The sequence below is a fragment of the Pseudopodoces humilis genome, chromosome 9, assembly GCF_049639895.1.
Source record: "Pseudopodoces humilis isolate 2021_Gansu_Grassland_sample_001 chromosome 9, ASM4963989v1, whole genome shotgun sequence".
Classification (NCBI taxonomy): Eukaryota; Metazoa; Chordata; class Aves; order Passeriformes; family Paridae; genus Pseudopodoces; species Pseudopodoces humilis.
Genome location: NC_142208.1, coordinates 35,681,509 through 35,695,290, shown reverse-complemented (window position 1 = coordinate 35,695,290; position 13,782 = coordinate 35,681,509). Strand labels below are relative to the sequence as shown.

Genomic DNA, 13,782 nt, shown 5'->3' with positions numbered 1-13,782 from the left:
TTCTATTTTCCCCCTCCGTCCTCTAAACAGCGCGATCAGATGAGGAGCGATGCGATCGGTGCAGGGAAGCCCCGAGAGAACAGAGAAGGGAAACAGAATAAAAGGCATTAGAAATGTGGGCAGTGTGGAGTAGCGGGTGCTCACCGCGAGTTCCGAGCGCGGCTCCGGGCACGGCTACGGGCGGCTGGAGCGGGCGGGCAGCGGGGGGAGCGCGGCTGGGCCGGGCCCGGCCATCGCGGCTGCACAGCCTCCCTTCCCTTCCTTCCCTTGCCTTCCCTTCCTTCCCTTCCTTCCCTTGCCTTCCCTTCCTTCCCTTCCCTTCCCTTCCCGAGACAGCTCGGGACAGGCTCTGCCTTCCCTCTTGGGCTGCAGAACCTCCCTCCTGGGCTGCACAGCCTCCCTTCTGAGCTGCAGAACCTCCCTTCCGAGCTCCTGTCCCTCCCTTCTGAGCTCCAGAACCTCCCTTCTGAGCTGCAGAACCTCCCTTCCGAGCTCCTGTCCCTCCCTTCTGAGCTGCAGAACCTCCCTCCTGGGCTCCTGTCCCTCCCTTCCGAGCTCCTGTCCCTCCCTCCTGAGCTCCTGTCCCTCCCTCCTGAGCTGCAGAACCTCCCTCCTGGGCTCCTGTCCCTCCCTTCCGAGCTCCTGTCCCTCCCTCCTGGGCTCCTGTCCCTCCCTTCCGAGCTCCTGTCCCTCCCTCCTGGGCTCCTGTCCCTCCCTTCCGAGCTCCTGTCCCTCCCTTCTGAGCTCCTGTCCCTCCCTCCTGAGCTCCTGTCCCTCCCTCCTGAGCTCCTGTCCCTCCCTCCTGGTCTCCTGTCCCTCCCTCCTGGGCTCCTGTCCCTCCCTCCTGAGCTCCAGAACCTCCCTCCTGAGCTCCTGTCCCTCCCTTCCGAGCTCCTGTCCCTCCCTTCTGAGCTCCTGTCCCTCCCTTCTGAGCTCCTGTCCCTCCCTCCTGAGCTCCTGTCCCTCCCTCCTGGTCTCCTGTCCCTCCCTTCCCGAGATCAGCGCTGCTCCTGGGCTCCAGAGCCTCTCTTCCCAAGCCAGACGCTGCTCCTGGGCTCGGCGTTTCCAGCCTAATGAGGAAGGCAAAGTTCTGCACCCAGCACATCTGGAACCAGCACAGCTGGAACCAGCACAGCTGGAACCAGCACGGAGCTGCTCCTCGAGTGGGGCTGCACTGCTGAAAAGGACAGAGGGGATTGAAGGATATTTGGATTTAAAAACAGCCACCAGTCTTTGCATTTGCTCCTAGCAAAGGGGATGGGATCACGTTATAGGATCATGGAATCGCAGGCTCTTCTGGGTGGGGAGAGACCCCAAATCCCCCCCATCCCACCCCAGCCATGGCAGGGACACCTTCCCCTGTCCCAGCTGCTCCAGCCCCAATGTCCAGCCTGGCCTTGGGCACTGCCAGGGATCCAGGGGCAGCCCCAGCTGCTCTGGGCACCTGTGCCAGGGCCTGCCCACCCTGCCAGGAACAATTCCTGCCCCAAATCCCATCCAGCCCTGCCCTCTGGCACTGGGAGCCATTCCCTGTGTCCTGTCCCTCCATCCCTTGTCCCCAGTCCCTCTCCAGCTCTCCTGGAGCCCCTCCAGGCCCTGGCAGGGGCTCTGAGCTCTCCCTGGAGCTTCTCCTGTCCAGGTGAGCTCCCCCAGGTGTCCCAGCCTGGCTCCAGGGCAGGGGGGCTCCTCTGCACTCACTCCGTGTTCTATGGAAATCCCACCTGTGGAAGTGCAGGGCCAGGCATGGGGTTATCTCCATCAGGAACAGCACTCCTGGCTACAGCACGCTCTGAACTCACCTGGGAGTGCTGGGAATGTGGGAAAATGCTATAATAGACAGGAAAAGGCAGGTGTTGTTCCAAAGCCCTGCAAGGTTCGATTTGAGGACTAAAATGCACGGGTATAAAGCAGGTCTGTAACCCCCAGTGTGCTCTGTCCCACTGCCTCTCACAGCTGAGGAAACAGCCATGGTCCATACTCACTGAAAATTCCCCTTTCCATCAGAAAAAAACACAAATACACATGAAATAAACACACTTGGGTACAAGATACTTCCAACAGCCCCACAACACAAAGTTCTCTACAAGCAAATAGGGTGTATTTGTTTGATTTTGTGTCTTCCTGCCATGAGAAACAGGGAAGACTGGGAAGAAGAGTGGGAGCTGTTCCCAGTGTAAAGCCATGAAGTGCTGACAGGAATGACAGAGTGAGCTGAGTGCAGGGCTGGGGAGCAGAAACCTGCCCTGGAGCACAGGTTCAGTTTTAGAAAGGAAGCTCTGGGGTTTATTTCCCCCTTAAACAATAGTTAAGTATCTGGAACTTTCCATTGAAAATCTTCATTTTTCCTCCATCCAAAGCTCACAACTGTGCAGGACAAACATGTGAGTGCTAACCAGATTCTTTAGAAACTCGTTCCTATTTTTGTGGATCACCAAAGCCGTGCTCCTCCCTCCTGTTCCCTGCTCGGGGGTTCAATTATCCCTTGCCAAAGGGACGTGGAGTGGCACTTGGAGACAACAGGACCGGCTCTGAGAGCTGTGACAACAAGGGCTCTGGGATAAATAAAACTGTTTTCTATTTTTAGAGCTGAATTGCAACACTTGGTGGGAGTTTGTAAGCAAAACAAGTCACGTTGCAGGCAGTGTTGTAAGACCTACAGCAAGAGCCCAGCAGTGGTTTGCATCACTGAAAGAATTGGGGTTTGTTTTTCAGCTGGCAAGCGCTCAGGAGAATTCCTCTGGCAACTTCCATGGGCTGAGCTGTACAAAAATGGGAATGGACTTGAAGAGCTTGAAGTCAGTAAGTAAAGAAGAGCTGAAAGAATTTTCACGCTTGGCGTTTCTGATTCACACTGGAAGAGTTTCCTCCACTGTAAGACTGAAAAGCAAAGCAGCAGCACTCTGGGTTTGCTTTAAGCCCTGTCCAGCTGTGCCAGCACACGGTTCTGAGCTCACTGTGACACGGGCAGGGATCCATCACCCTGTGCAGCCACCACAGAAACGGCACAAGGAGATGGGGATTGCTGAGGATGGGACAGACATGGCCCAGGACACTCAGCACAGCCCTGCCACGCCAGCAGCCACACCGCAGCTTCTTTATTAACTTTATTAACTTCTTTAGAATAACTTATTAACTCCTTTAGAATTAAAGAATAAGCGTCTTATTAAACCTAATTAAAATTAGCTTCTTTATTAGCTCTCCAAATGGAACAAAATCGGAGAATCAGAAGCTCACAGACGGGTTTGGGCTGCCAGGGACCTTAGGGCTCATCCCATTCCAGCCCTGCCATGGGCAGGACACCTCGCACGGTCCCACAGCAACAGCCTGGGGATGCAGCAGCAGCTGGGAGAGCACGCAGGAGCAGCTGGCTGGTTAATGATGAACCTCGTTCCAGGAAAGGCTCAGCATGAAATACACGTGTGGTTCCATCTCCAGGGCAGCTGGGGAGGTTAATGACCAAGTCCTTGTGGGGATGGAGACAGGGAGTGCTCAGATTGCAGCGGGGTTTGGGCTGCTGTGCAGGAGAGCAGCAGAGCACCAGAGCACAGCAGAGCACCAGAGAGCAGCAGAGCACAGGACAGCAGCACAGCACAGGAGAGCACAGCACAGGAGAGCACAGGAGAGCAGCAGAGCACAGGAAAGCACAGCACAGGAGAGCACAGGAGAGCAGCAGAGCACAGGAGAGCACAGCACAGGAGAGCACAGCACAGCACAGGAGAGCAGCACAGCAGCAGAGAGCAACACAGCAGAGCAGCACAGCAGCGGAAAGCAGAGAGCAGCACAGCAGCACAGCAGCAGAGAGCAGCACAGCACAGCAGAGCAGCAGAAAGCAGTATAGCAGCAGAAAGCAGTATAGCAGCAGAAAGCAGTATAGCAGCAGAAAGCAGAATAGCAGCAGAAAGCAGAAAGCAGAATAGCAGCAGAAAGCAGAAAGCAGTATAGCAGCAGAAAGCAGAAAGCAGAATAGCAGCAGAAAGCAGAAAGCAGAATAGCAGCAGAAAGCAGAATAGCAGCAGAGCAGCAGAAAGCAGTATAGCAGCAGAAAGCAGAAAGCAGTATAGCAGCAGAAAGCAGAAAGCAGAATAGCAGCAGAGCAGCAGAAAGCAGAATAGCAGCAGAGCAGCAGAAAGCAGTATAGCAGCAGAAAGCAGAAAGCAGAATAGCAGCAGAAAGCAGAAAGCAGAATAGCAGCAGAGCAGCAGAAAGCAGTATAGCAGCAGAGCAGCAGAAAGCAGAATAGCAGCAGAGCAGCAGAAAGCAGAATAGCAGCAGAGCAGCAGAAAGCAGAATAGCAGCAGAAAGCAGAAAGCAGTATAGCAGCAGAGCAGCACCACAGCACAGCACAGCAGCAGCAGCAGAGCACCAGGGATGCTCACACAGACACCAGAACCTGCTCCTCGGACAGCTGAACACGTACAACTCTTCTGTTCTGCCTTGGACAGCTCTCCCCCCAGTTCCTCAGAACAGAATTGGCTCCACTCCTCTTTATCCATCGGCTGGACACAGTGTAATGCCCACATCTGTAACATCCTGACCCTGTCCAGCAGGGAAGGTTATAAGGCAATATTCCTCACTGTTGCAATAACTCACAACTTACTGATGTATTTCACTTGGGCCCTGTGACTCAGCTGCAGAAAGGCACGAGTGAAAACAATTCCAGCTGAGACAAAAAAGCCTGCATGCTTTAATCGAGTCAATACTTCTGCTAAATAAAATAAGGTTTTATGCATTTGTCTTTACAAAGTCCCAGCAGTAAATCAGTATCTGCTTTCAAATGACAACACAAGCTAAGTAATTCCCGCTGTCGAGAGCCGATGGCATCGCGTCAATTAAAGACCAGAAGGAGAAGATTCATTATTTATTATTGTTTATTAGTTTTCTTGGGGCTGCTCTGTGCAGGGTTAAGAGTCGGACTCGATGTTGCTCGTGGGTCCCTTCCAACCCACCCTTTCCCTGCTTATCACCTATTTTATTTTTTGTGTATGATTCGCTGTCGGGGCTGGCACAGCGGCCGCAAGCTGTGACTTTGCAGCCGCACCTGTATCCCTTGAAACCCCCTCTGTGTATCCCCTGAGATCCCCCCCGTGGATCCCCTGAAATTCCTCCGTGGATCCCCTGAAATTCCTCCGTGGATCCCCTGAAATTCCTCCGTGGATCCCCTGAGATCCCCCCGTGTCCGCCTGTCCCGTGTGACGCCGCAGCGCAGTGCGGAGCGCAGAGCGGGCAGAGAGCGGGAGGGCGAGGGCGGTCCCGAGGGGTGTCAGCGGGAACCATCCCCGTTATCCCGTTGTTATCCCGTTGCTATCCCGTTGTTATCCCGTTGTTAACCCGTTGTTATCCCGTTGTTATCCCGTTGTTATCCCGTTGTTAACCCGTTGTTATCCCGTTGTTATCCCGTTGTTATCCCGTTGTTATCCCGGCCCCGCTCCCTCCCCGCCATCTTGGCGGCCTGAGGGTTGCTGAGGGAGGGAGCGCGCGCCCCGCCCCGCCCCCCCGCGCCGGCCAATGGGCGTGCGGTGCGGCGCTGACGTCACGCGGGCGGCGGCGCGCTCGGAGCCGCGCTCGGTGCGTGCCGCGCTCAGTGCGTGCCCCGCCGCCCGCCAGCCATGTCGCGACAGAGCCCTCCGGAGGAGAACCTGCAGGGTAAGGCCGCGGCAGCGGGATCTGCCCGGGCACTGCGGGATCTGCTCAGGATCCTCGGGATCTGCCCGGGCTCTGCGGGATCTGCTCAGGATCCTCGGGATCTGCCCGGGCACTGCGGGATCTGCTCAGGATCCTCGGGATCTGCCCGGGCTCTGCGGGATCTGCTCAGGATCCTCGGGATCTGCCCGGGCACTGCGGGATCGGCCCGGGCTCTGCGGGATCGGCCCGGGCACTGAGGGCTCTGTCCGGGATCCTCGGGCTCTGTCCGGGGCTCTGAGGGCTCTGCCGGGGCTCTTTGGGCTCTGCCCGGGCTCTGCGGGGCCCTTCTGGGCCGCGATAGTCGGTGAGTGCCGCAGTGCGTGTCCAGCCCGGTGTCCCGGGGGCAGGCCGGCTGCTTGTGCCGTGAGCAGGGGTTGGGGCAGTCCCGGACCGGGTGTTGGCACCGCGTTCACCGGGACCGGGTGTTGGCACCGCGTTCACCGGGACCGGGAATACCCGAGCGCGGGCACGGGCGGTGCGGCCGCCGCGGAGGTTGCGGCGGTCGAGGGGGACATTCTCATCGCTCTGGCGGACTCTGCTCCTTAGCTCCAGGCCTTGAAAGCTGTATGTTAAGAAAATGAAGCTTTCCATTGCTGATCCGGTACTCGGCGGTGCTGGTCTGCGCTCGCACATGTGTCCTGGGCTGGGGTATCGTGACAGACCCCTCTGTCCCGGCTCTGTCGCTCGTCTGGCCGCGCTGCACCGCCTCTCGTGGGCTTTGCTCTGTTTCTATTTCCAGCTTCGCAAAAACACCGCTTCTTTTATCTTTAAACCGTGATATCACAGCCTGTTCCATGTGCTCCAGCACAGCCTTTCTCGGAGGACTGTCCGAAAGGAGGAAAAAAAGGGAAAATTGTAAACTACATCTGCTGTCCTCTGGCTGCTGCAGTCCCAGCCCTCTCCCTGCTTTATCCTGCATTCCCAGCACTGTTCCCAGTAAGATTTCAGCAGATAGGCTTAATTTGAGCTCTAGTGGTTGTGATAGTTCTTTGGTAACAAATTGAGCTTCCATAAATTTTGTGAGAAAGGGTAGGGAAGGGTTTGTCTGGCTCTGAATGCACTCCCTGCCACACACCAGGCACTGTCACCTGAGGGGAAATTCCCAAACAATCCCAAACAGCCAAAACCAGCTGTGAAGGAAAAGGGTTTTTGAAGAAAAGCGTCCCTTCCAAGCTCTGTGGCCTGGAATGTTTTTATCCAGCAGGTTTTGTGGTACTTTGGTTCTCCAGATGGTGGTGTCTGTATTTAGAAGGGAGATACTCGTGTTGTTCCTAAACATGAGGCAGTTTGGCTTCATGCTGTTCCCATTTGATTCTGGAGTTCTCAGTCTCCTCCCAGCCAGGATATCTGGGATATCTCTGCTCGTGTGATGTTCCTGCTTCACACCAAACCCCGGCCCTGGCTTCTCCCCACCTGCATTCCTGAAAGCTGCTCCAGCAGCCCTGGCTGGCTGGGCAGGGACCCTGCAGCTCCAGCAGTTCCAGCTGTGCCTTTACACCCTGACCTGTGCCCAGCGAGCACCAACAGCCCCATCACCGCTGTCTGTGTCTCCCTTTCCCTGCTGCTTCCTTAGACATCCTTCCCCACATTTTGGGGACTTCCCTCCTCCTGTCCTCGCTGCTCTGTTTGCTGTGCACGGCTGTGGCTGGCCCACATCTGTTCCACAGTGGGATTCCTCTGGCATTTGTGTAATTCAGGTATTTTGTGTTCCCTGAACTCACTTCCAGAGGGCTGGAAGGACAGGAGCCAGGGAATGGCTTCCAGTGCCAGAGGGCAGGGCTGGATGGGATTTTGGGCAGGAATTGTTCCTGGCAGGGTGGGCAGGCCCTGGCACAGGTGCCCAGAGCAGCTGGGGCTGCCCCTGGATCCCTGGCAGTGCCCAAGGCCAGGCTGGACATTGGGGCTGGAGCAGCTGGGACAGGGGAAGGTGTCCCTGCCATGGCTGGGGTGGGAATGGATGGGCTTCGGGATCCCTCCAAGCCAAAGCATTCCAGGATTCTCTAGGGGAGAGAGCAGCTCCAGCCCCTGGAGTGAGGGAGTTGTTGTTCCCTTCCTAAGGAAAACAAAACCCATGTGACCGTGTTAAATATACTGCGAGCAGCAAACCCATGACAGCCCTTGCCACACACCCGCTGTTGCTTCACAGCAACACCTACAAATGGGACTGAAAAAAGGCTGCACAAAACCGTCCCTGGCCTCTGGAGCCCAAAATAATTCCAATAAAAGAATAACTGGACTTTGGCAGCAGAAATCCTTGAGGTTATTTTGACTGCCACCTATGTTGAACAATAAAACTTGAATCTATCCCAAAGGAAAAGACCTGTATGTGCAGAGAAACACAATGTACTGAGCAGCTGCTCCCCGGCCTTGTGAGCCGTCCCAGCTCGGCTCCCTGCACTCTGCATTCCTTGCTGTGGCTGAGCTGGGAGGCAGGGCTGGCTCTGTCCCCGCAGTGTCACTGGGCAGGAGCACGGGGCTGTCACTCAGCCTGGCTACAGGGCTGTACACGGGGTGCTGTAGCAAAGCCCTCGGGCTGTGGGGCTCAGCTCTGCTCTCTGCCCAGCAGGGTCCTGGGTGGAGCTGCACTTCAGCAGCAGCGGCAGCTCCGTGTCCGCGGGCAGCCAGGAGCAGGTGCCGGCCTCCCTCTCCATCCACAACGGGGACATGGAGAAGATCCTGCTGGACGCCCAGCACGAGTCGGGCAGGAGCAGCTCCAGGGAGAGCTCCCACTGTGACAGGTGAGCAGGAGCTCTGCTGGGCACAGGGAGGGCACTGCCAAGGCCCCAGGGACGTTTGGGTGTCCCAGAGGCACAGAAGTGCTGCATGAGTGCTTACATACATCCACGTGCCATTGCTAGGGGTGAGCGTTTGATGTGTGCTGTGTGTTCCCATGTGAACACCTGTGTGCATGCCTGTTCAGAGCCCAGAGCAGATTTCCAGGAATGTCACACAACAGCTCAGCCCTGGGGCAGGTGGTCAGGCAGTGCCAGGAATGCATTTGTTGGATTTTGATGGGCTGTGAGGCCTCCAGCCTAAATGGTGTTCAGAAAAAGCCAAACTCCAGGACTCAAACTCCACAGTGGGACGTGGAACTGCCTGGCCTGGCCTGGGCAGTGGGGATTCAAAGCAAAGCCCAGTTCAGCCCTCATTTGCTGCCCGTTGTTTCTGTGCCAGGGCCCCCAGGAGCGTGGGCGAGGGTTGGGCTCGGTGTCTGGGGTGGCTGGGCTGTGGCAGCACTGCCCACCCAGCCCGGGCAGGGTCAGGGCACTCTGGGCAGAACGAGCCCAGCTCCCAGGCTGGCACGGAAATCTTCACCTCCTTCCCTGTGCTTGTGTCTCGCTGCAGCCCTCCTCGCTCACAGACCCCCCAGGACAGCCACAGAGCTCTGGAGATAGAGAGCCACAGCAGTGGGGAGAAGAACAGCTTCCAGGTGAGATCCTCACCTTGCGTGGGAGGGGGAGCTCTGACTCCTGTGCTTTGGGGAACAACAGGGGAAGCTGCTGAAGCAGAGGCTTCACAGAAACCCTGGCAGATCCAGGCTGGCTGTGTTTGTTCCTGACACTTGGGGGATATTTTGCTTTGGTCTTTCCAATCTGAGACTGAGATTTTTCAGAAGGATTTCCCCTCTCCCTTTGGCTGCTGATGGGGTACATTTCCTGCATCCCCCACCAATGCTGAAATGCACCTCCACCAATTTAGTAGGAATTCTAAGTTATTTTGACAGCAGCAAGAATTTCTAGAGTCACTTAGATATGGCAGCCAAAAATACACAATTTCCAGGCCCTGCCATAGCTTTGGTTCCAGGTGTTTTAACAATTAATACCAAACCTGAATACATGCTGCTTTGGAAAACTCCCTGTTCTTTCTGATTTTACTTTGTAAGTTTGTTTACCTTGCAAGGAAAATGAATAAACACATTTGGAACAAGAGTGGGGGAAAGGATGTACATTGACCATATTTAATCAATACAGGGCTTATTGCAGGATGACAGGCTGAAATCTGAAGTCTTCAGTGTAATAAATTAGCTTTTAATGTGAAAAAAAAAAAATACTTACAAAACATTTTGAGAGAGGAAATATTTCAAGGAAGTGAATTTTTCTGCATGATTTCCACAACTTCTGCCAGACTCCAAGGACCCAGCTTTAGGTTGGCTGAATGTGGTACTGCAAGTTAATTATTACTGGAAATTATTATTTTTATATTGTCAGAAAAACCCTTCAGCTGTTTAAAGATCATTATTTAGACTTTGAGAACAAATGACCCCAAGTTAGAAAGCCATCAGAATTCCAGCTGCCTGGACAGTTTTATTTCCATCCTGTGTGTGTGTGCAGCAGGAGCTGCTGGAATTCTGGGAGCAGGATCTATTTTTATCCCAAGGCCTGGGCTGTGTGGAATGGAGCTGTGCCCTGACTCAGCGTTTGTGCTGTAGCTGCACCAGGGCTGGGGCTGGGGGCCTGTTCTGTGAGCACACACAGACACACACACACCTGCCAGCCAGCCCAGCCCACCTTCCAGCCAGCCCAGCCCACCTGCCTGCCAGCCCAGCCCACCTTCCAGCCAGCCCAGCCCACCAGCCAGCCCAGCCCACCTGCCAGCCCAGCCCACCTGCCAGCCCAGCCCACCTGCCAGCCCAGCTCAGCTCACCTGCCAGCCCAGCTCACCTTCCAGCCAGCCCAGCCCACCTGCCAGCCCAGCCCACCTGCCAGCCCAGCCCAGCCCACCAGCCAGCCCAGCTCACCTGCCAGCCCAGCCCACCTGCCAGCCCAGCCCACCTGCCAGCCAGCCCAGCCCACCTGCCAGCCAGCCCAGCCCACCTGCCAGCCAGCCCAGCCCACCAGCCAGCCCAGCCCACCTGCCAGCCAGCCCAGCCCACCTGCCTGCCAGCCCAGCTCACCTGCCAGCCCAGCCCAGCTCACCTGCCAGCCCAGCCCAGCTCACCTGCCAGCCAGCCCAGCTCACCTGCCAGCCCAGCCCACCTGCCTGCCAGCCCAGCTCACCTGCCTGCCAGCCCAGCTCACCTGCCAGCCAGCCCAGCCCACCTTCCAGCCAGCCCAGCTCACCTGCCAGCCCAGCTCACCTGCCAGCCAGCCCAGCTCACCTGCCAGCCCAGCTCACCTGCCAGCCAGCCCAGCTCACCTGCCAGCCCAGCTCACCTTCCAGCCAGCCCAGCTCACCTTCCAGCCAGCCCAGCTCACCTGCCAGCCCAGCTCACCTGCCAGCCCAGCTCACCTGCCAGCCCAGCCCACCTGCCAGCCCAGCTCACCTGCCAGCCCAGCCCACCTGCCAGCCCAGCCCACCTGCCAGCCCAGCCCACCTGCCAGCCCAGCCCAGCCCACCTGCCAGCCCAGCCCACCTGCCAGCCCAGCTCACCTGCCAGCCCAGCTCACCTGCCAGCCCAGCCCAGCCCACCTGCCAGCCCAGCCCACCTGCCAGCCAGCCCAGCCCACCTGCCAGCCAGCCCAGCCCACCTGCCAGCCAGCCCAGCTCACCTGCCAGCCCAGCCCACCTGCCAGCCAGCCCAGCCCACCTGCCAGCCAGCCCAGCCCACCTGCCAGCCAGCCCAGCCCACCTGCCAGCCAGCCCAGCTCACCTGCCAGCCCAGCTCACCTGCCAGCCCAGCTCACCTGCCAGCCAGCATGGCCCGGGGACCAGAGCTGCTCCCTGCCAGGGGCTGCACAAGCACTGCCAGTGGCATCTGCCAGCCCTGAGCATGGGCAGGGATCCCTGTGCCCTGTGCCCGGCAGGGCTGGGAGCTGGGAATATTTTGGGTCTGTGCATGAGGATTAAATGCTGGGCTCTGGGATTTCAGTGCCAGTGCAGTCTGGTCTCAGGCACACCTGGGATATGGGATATGGGATATGGGATATGGGATATGGGATATGGGATATGGGATATGGCCTCTGCCATTCTCACCCTACTCTGAGGACGGATCTCCCTGCTCCCCATCTTGATGTGGGATGTGAACGCTTCCCAGCAGGGGCATGGGAAGGGTGGGAAGGTGAGTGTCAGAGCTGGCCTGGCTCAGGCACTGACTGATGGCTCTCGCTTTCAGTCTGAGGAGGATTTCCTGGAGAGGAGGAGGGAGGTGGAGCGGCTGCTGAGGAAGAACGCGGATTGGATCTGGGACTGGTCCAGCCGGCCCGAGAACATCCCACCCAAGTGAGTGCTGGGAGAGCTCCTGCAGCTTCTCCTTCTCCAGCCCAAACACACAGCTCACGTTCCTTCCCCAAATCCAGGGAATTCCTCTTCAAACACCCCCGGCGCACAGCCACGCTCAGCATGAGGAACACCAGTGTCATGAAGAAAGGGGGAATATTCTCTGCGGAATTCCTGAAGGTTTTCCTGCCATCCCTGCTGCTCTCTCACCTGCTGGCCATTGGACTGGGGTAAGGTTCAATTGAAAAAAGAGTTAATTTTTTTTACCTGCTTTCGTTGTGGCCTGATTCTGATCCCAAATTTCCTCTTTGTCCAAGATGGTTATTCAGGAAGTGCTTCCTGCCTGTGGTATTGCTGGATGGTTGATTGTTTTCTGATTTTCTCCCTGGCTGGGAATTTCTCAGAACAATTAAGAGGCAGGGAAATGAGGAATTCACACAACACTTGGCTCCACTGGAGATGAGACTCTTAATCTCACAGCTAGGAGATCAGCAAAGGAAAAAGCTAATATTGAATAGATTTTAAAATTCCACTGACATAGATGTGAAAATATTTACTATTATTTTAAATTACCCAGTACACTTTTTAATTCTGGTCTGGGAGGGATGGGGACGTGTGGCTGTCTGAGGCCATTGAACAGCATGGACGTTCCCTGTGCCGGGCCCTGGAGCTGGGGAGTGGTGCCAGGGGCAGTCCCTGGGGCTGGAACGGGGCTCTGGAGTTCAGGTGCAGCTTGGTGGGAGCTGCAGCGCTGCTCCTGCCGAGTTCCCGAGGACGGAGCTGGCAGGGAACGGCCGGGCTGACCTGTGCTCTGCCCCGCAGGATTTACATCGGGAGGCGCCTGACCACCACAGCTTCCAGCAGCACCTTTTAGAGGCCCCTGGGATGGTGGAGCTGGAGCAGAGCAGACTCAGCTGGAGCGCAGGAGGTGCAGAGGAGGAGGGGGGAGCTGGTCGTGTGTGTCCTGTCCGTGTCCTGTTTTAGTTTAGTCTAAAAATGGGAAGGGAGACGCTGGAGCTCCCGTGTCACATAGAGCCTTCTGGATCAATCCCTGCTGGATCCATCCCCAGAGCACGTGGCAGATGCTGTAGTGTCCCTTAGTGCTTTGTAGTGAAGTACCTGAGAATTAGAGCAGCTCCGTGTTCAAATCAGCCCCAGCTTTCAGCCGCCCTTGTGCTGGGCCGTCCCACCTGCTCCTGTGCTGGTGGGAATGTTGTCACTGCTCCTGCAGCCCCGCAGGGAGGGATGAGCCCAAACTACGAGTGGCCTTAGAGGTGGATTCAGGAATTCCCAGGGGCTGTCACCCCCTGGGGCAGCTTGTCTCTGGTAGTTGTTGCTTAGTTCACTTTGGGGGGAGGTGTAAGGTGTTGAGCCACAGTGGGAAGAGATGAGAATGTGGGTGAAGCTCCATCAGTTTGTCCCAGTTCAGAGGTAGAATTTGGATTTAGTGCCTACTAAAAGCTGCTTTTGCCAGGACATTTATTTAAGCCCTAGCAGTTACCCCAAGTTCTCTGCTGTACCTACTGCAGGCTGTCGCTTCACAGGCTTTACCTGTCCCATATAAATCTGCACCTGACCCCAGCCCTGGGCAGATGAACCACAGGCTGGCTTCTCCTTGGTTTTTACTGATGCAATGCCTTTCCCTTCAGTGATTTTACCTTATTTAATGAGAAGATGAATGTTTGCCAAAATACCATGTTTTATATATTTAAATAAAAAGGTTCCTGGTGAACTCAGCATTTCCTTGTTCCTTTTTCTCCAGTGATGGCTGGCAGGGGCTGATGAGGCTCTTGGCCTTCACCTGCCCCTTTCCCACTGGTCACTTCCTGGCATGGAATTGAGAACTGTTTCCATGGAAACAGCATCAAACCAACCTCGGCAGGCCCTGGGTAACCTGCATGCACACACACACACACACACACACACAGGGGTGTGGTGCTCCTG

The 13,782-nt window shown here is 56.5% G+C and overlaps 2 protein-coding genes and 1 long non-coding RNA gene across 4 annotated transcripts in view; 1 reads left to right on the top strand and 2 right to left on the bottom strand.

Moving 5' to 3' along the window:
• Window positions 1-291, bottom strand: part of JAKMIP3 (Janus kinase and microtubule interacting protein 3) — a 60,981-nt gene extending 60,690 nt beyond the window's left edge. Inside the window, exon 1 of the transcript XR_015773270.1 lies at window positions 145-291. The gene's annotated coding sequence lies outside the window, so the exon portion shown is untranslated. The remainder of the gene's footprint in view (window positions 1-144) is intronic.
• A 2,882-nt stretch (window positions 292-3,173) lies between these two features.
• On the bottom strand, window positions 3,174-4,577 carry LOC148183816 (uncharacterized). Its single transcript, XR_015773285.1, has 2 exons — window positions 4,418-4,577; window positions 3,174-3,463 (listed from the first exon to the last, which is right to left on the bottom strand). It is a non-coding gene; the product is annotated as an uncharacterized LOC148183816 (long non-coding RNA).
• A 953-nt stretch (window positions 4,578-5,530) lies between these two features.
• Window positions 5,531-13,570, top strand: BNIP3 (BCL2 interacting protein 3). 2 transcript variants are annotated; one of them, XM_005528851.3, is made up of 6 exons: window positions 5,531-5,643; window positions 8,249-8,420; window positions 9,028-9,112; window positions 11,735-11,841; window positions 11,919-12,068; window positions 12,661-13,570. In XM_005528851.3, exons 1-6 carry the CDS (start codon window positions 5,607-5,609, stop codon window positions 12,710-12,712), a joined length of 603 nt encoding a protein of 200 aa, XP_005528908.1. In that variant the 5' UTR covers window positions 5,531-5,606; the 3' UTR covers window positions 12,713-13,570. The 2 variants fall into 2 exon arrangements, with proteins under 2 accessions (XP_005528908.1, XP_087915911.1); XM_088059785.1 differs by having other exon boundaries at window positions 5,559-5,643; window positions 8,246-8,420.
• The last annotated feature ends 212 nt before the right edge of the window (window positions 13,571-13,782 follow it).

Coding starts and splice junctions, on each gene's coding strand:
- BNIP3 (XM_088059785.1), top strand. CDS start 5,607: ATGTCGCGACAGAGCCCTCCGGAGGAGAACCTGCAGG. Junction 5,644..8,245: donor TCCGGAGGAGAACCTGCAGG/GTAAGGCCGCGG, acceptor CTCTCTGCCCAG/CAGGGTCCTGGGTGGAGCTG. Junction 11,842..11,918: donor CCCGAGAACATCCCACCCAA/GTGAGTGCTGGG, acceptor CCCCAAATCCAG/GGAATTCCTCTTCAAACACC.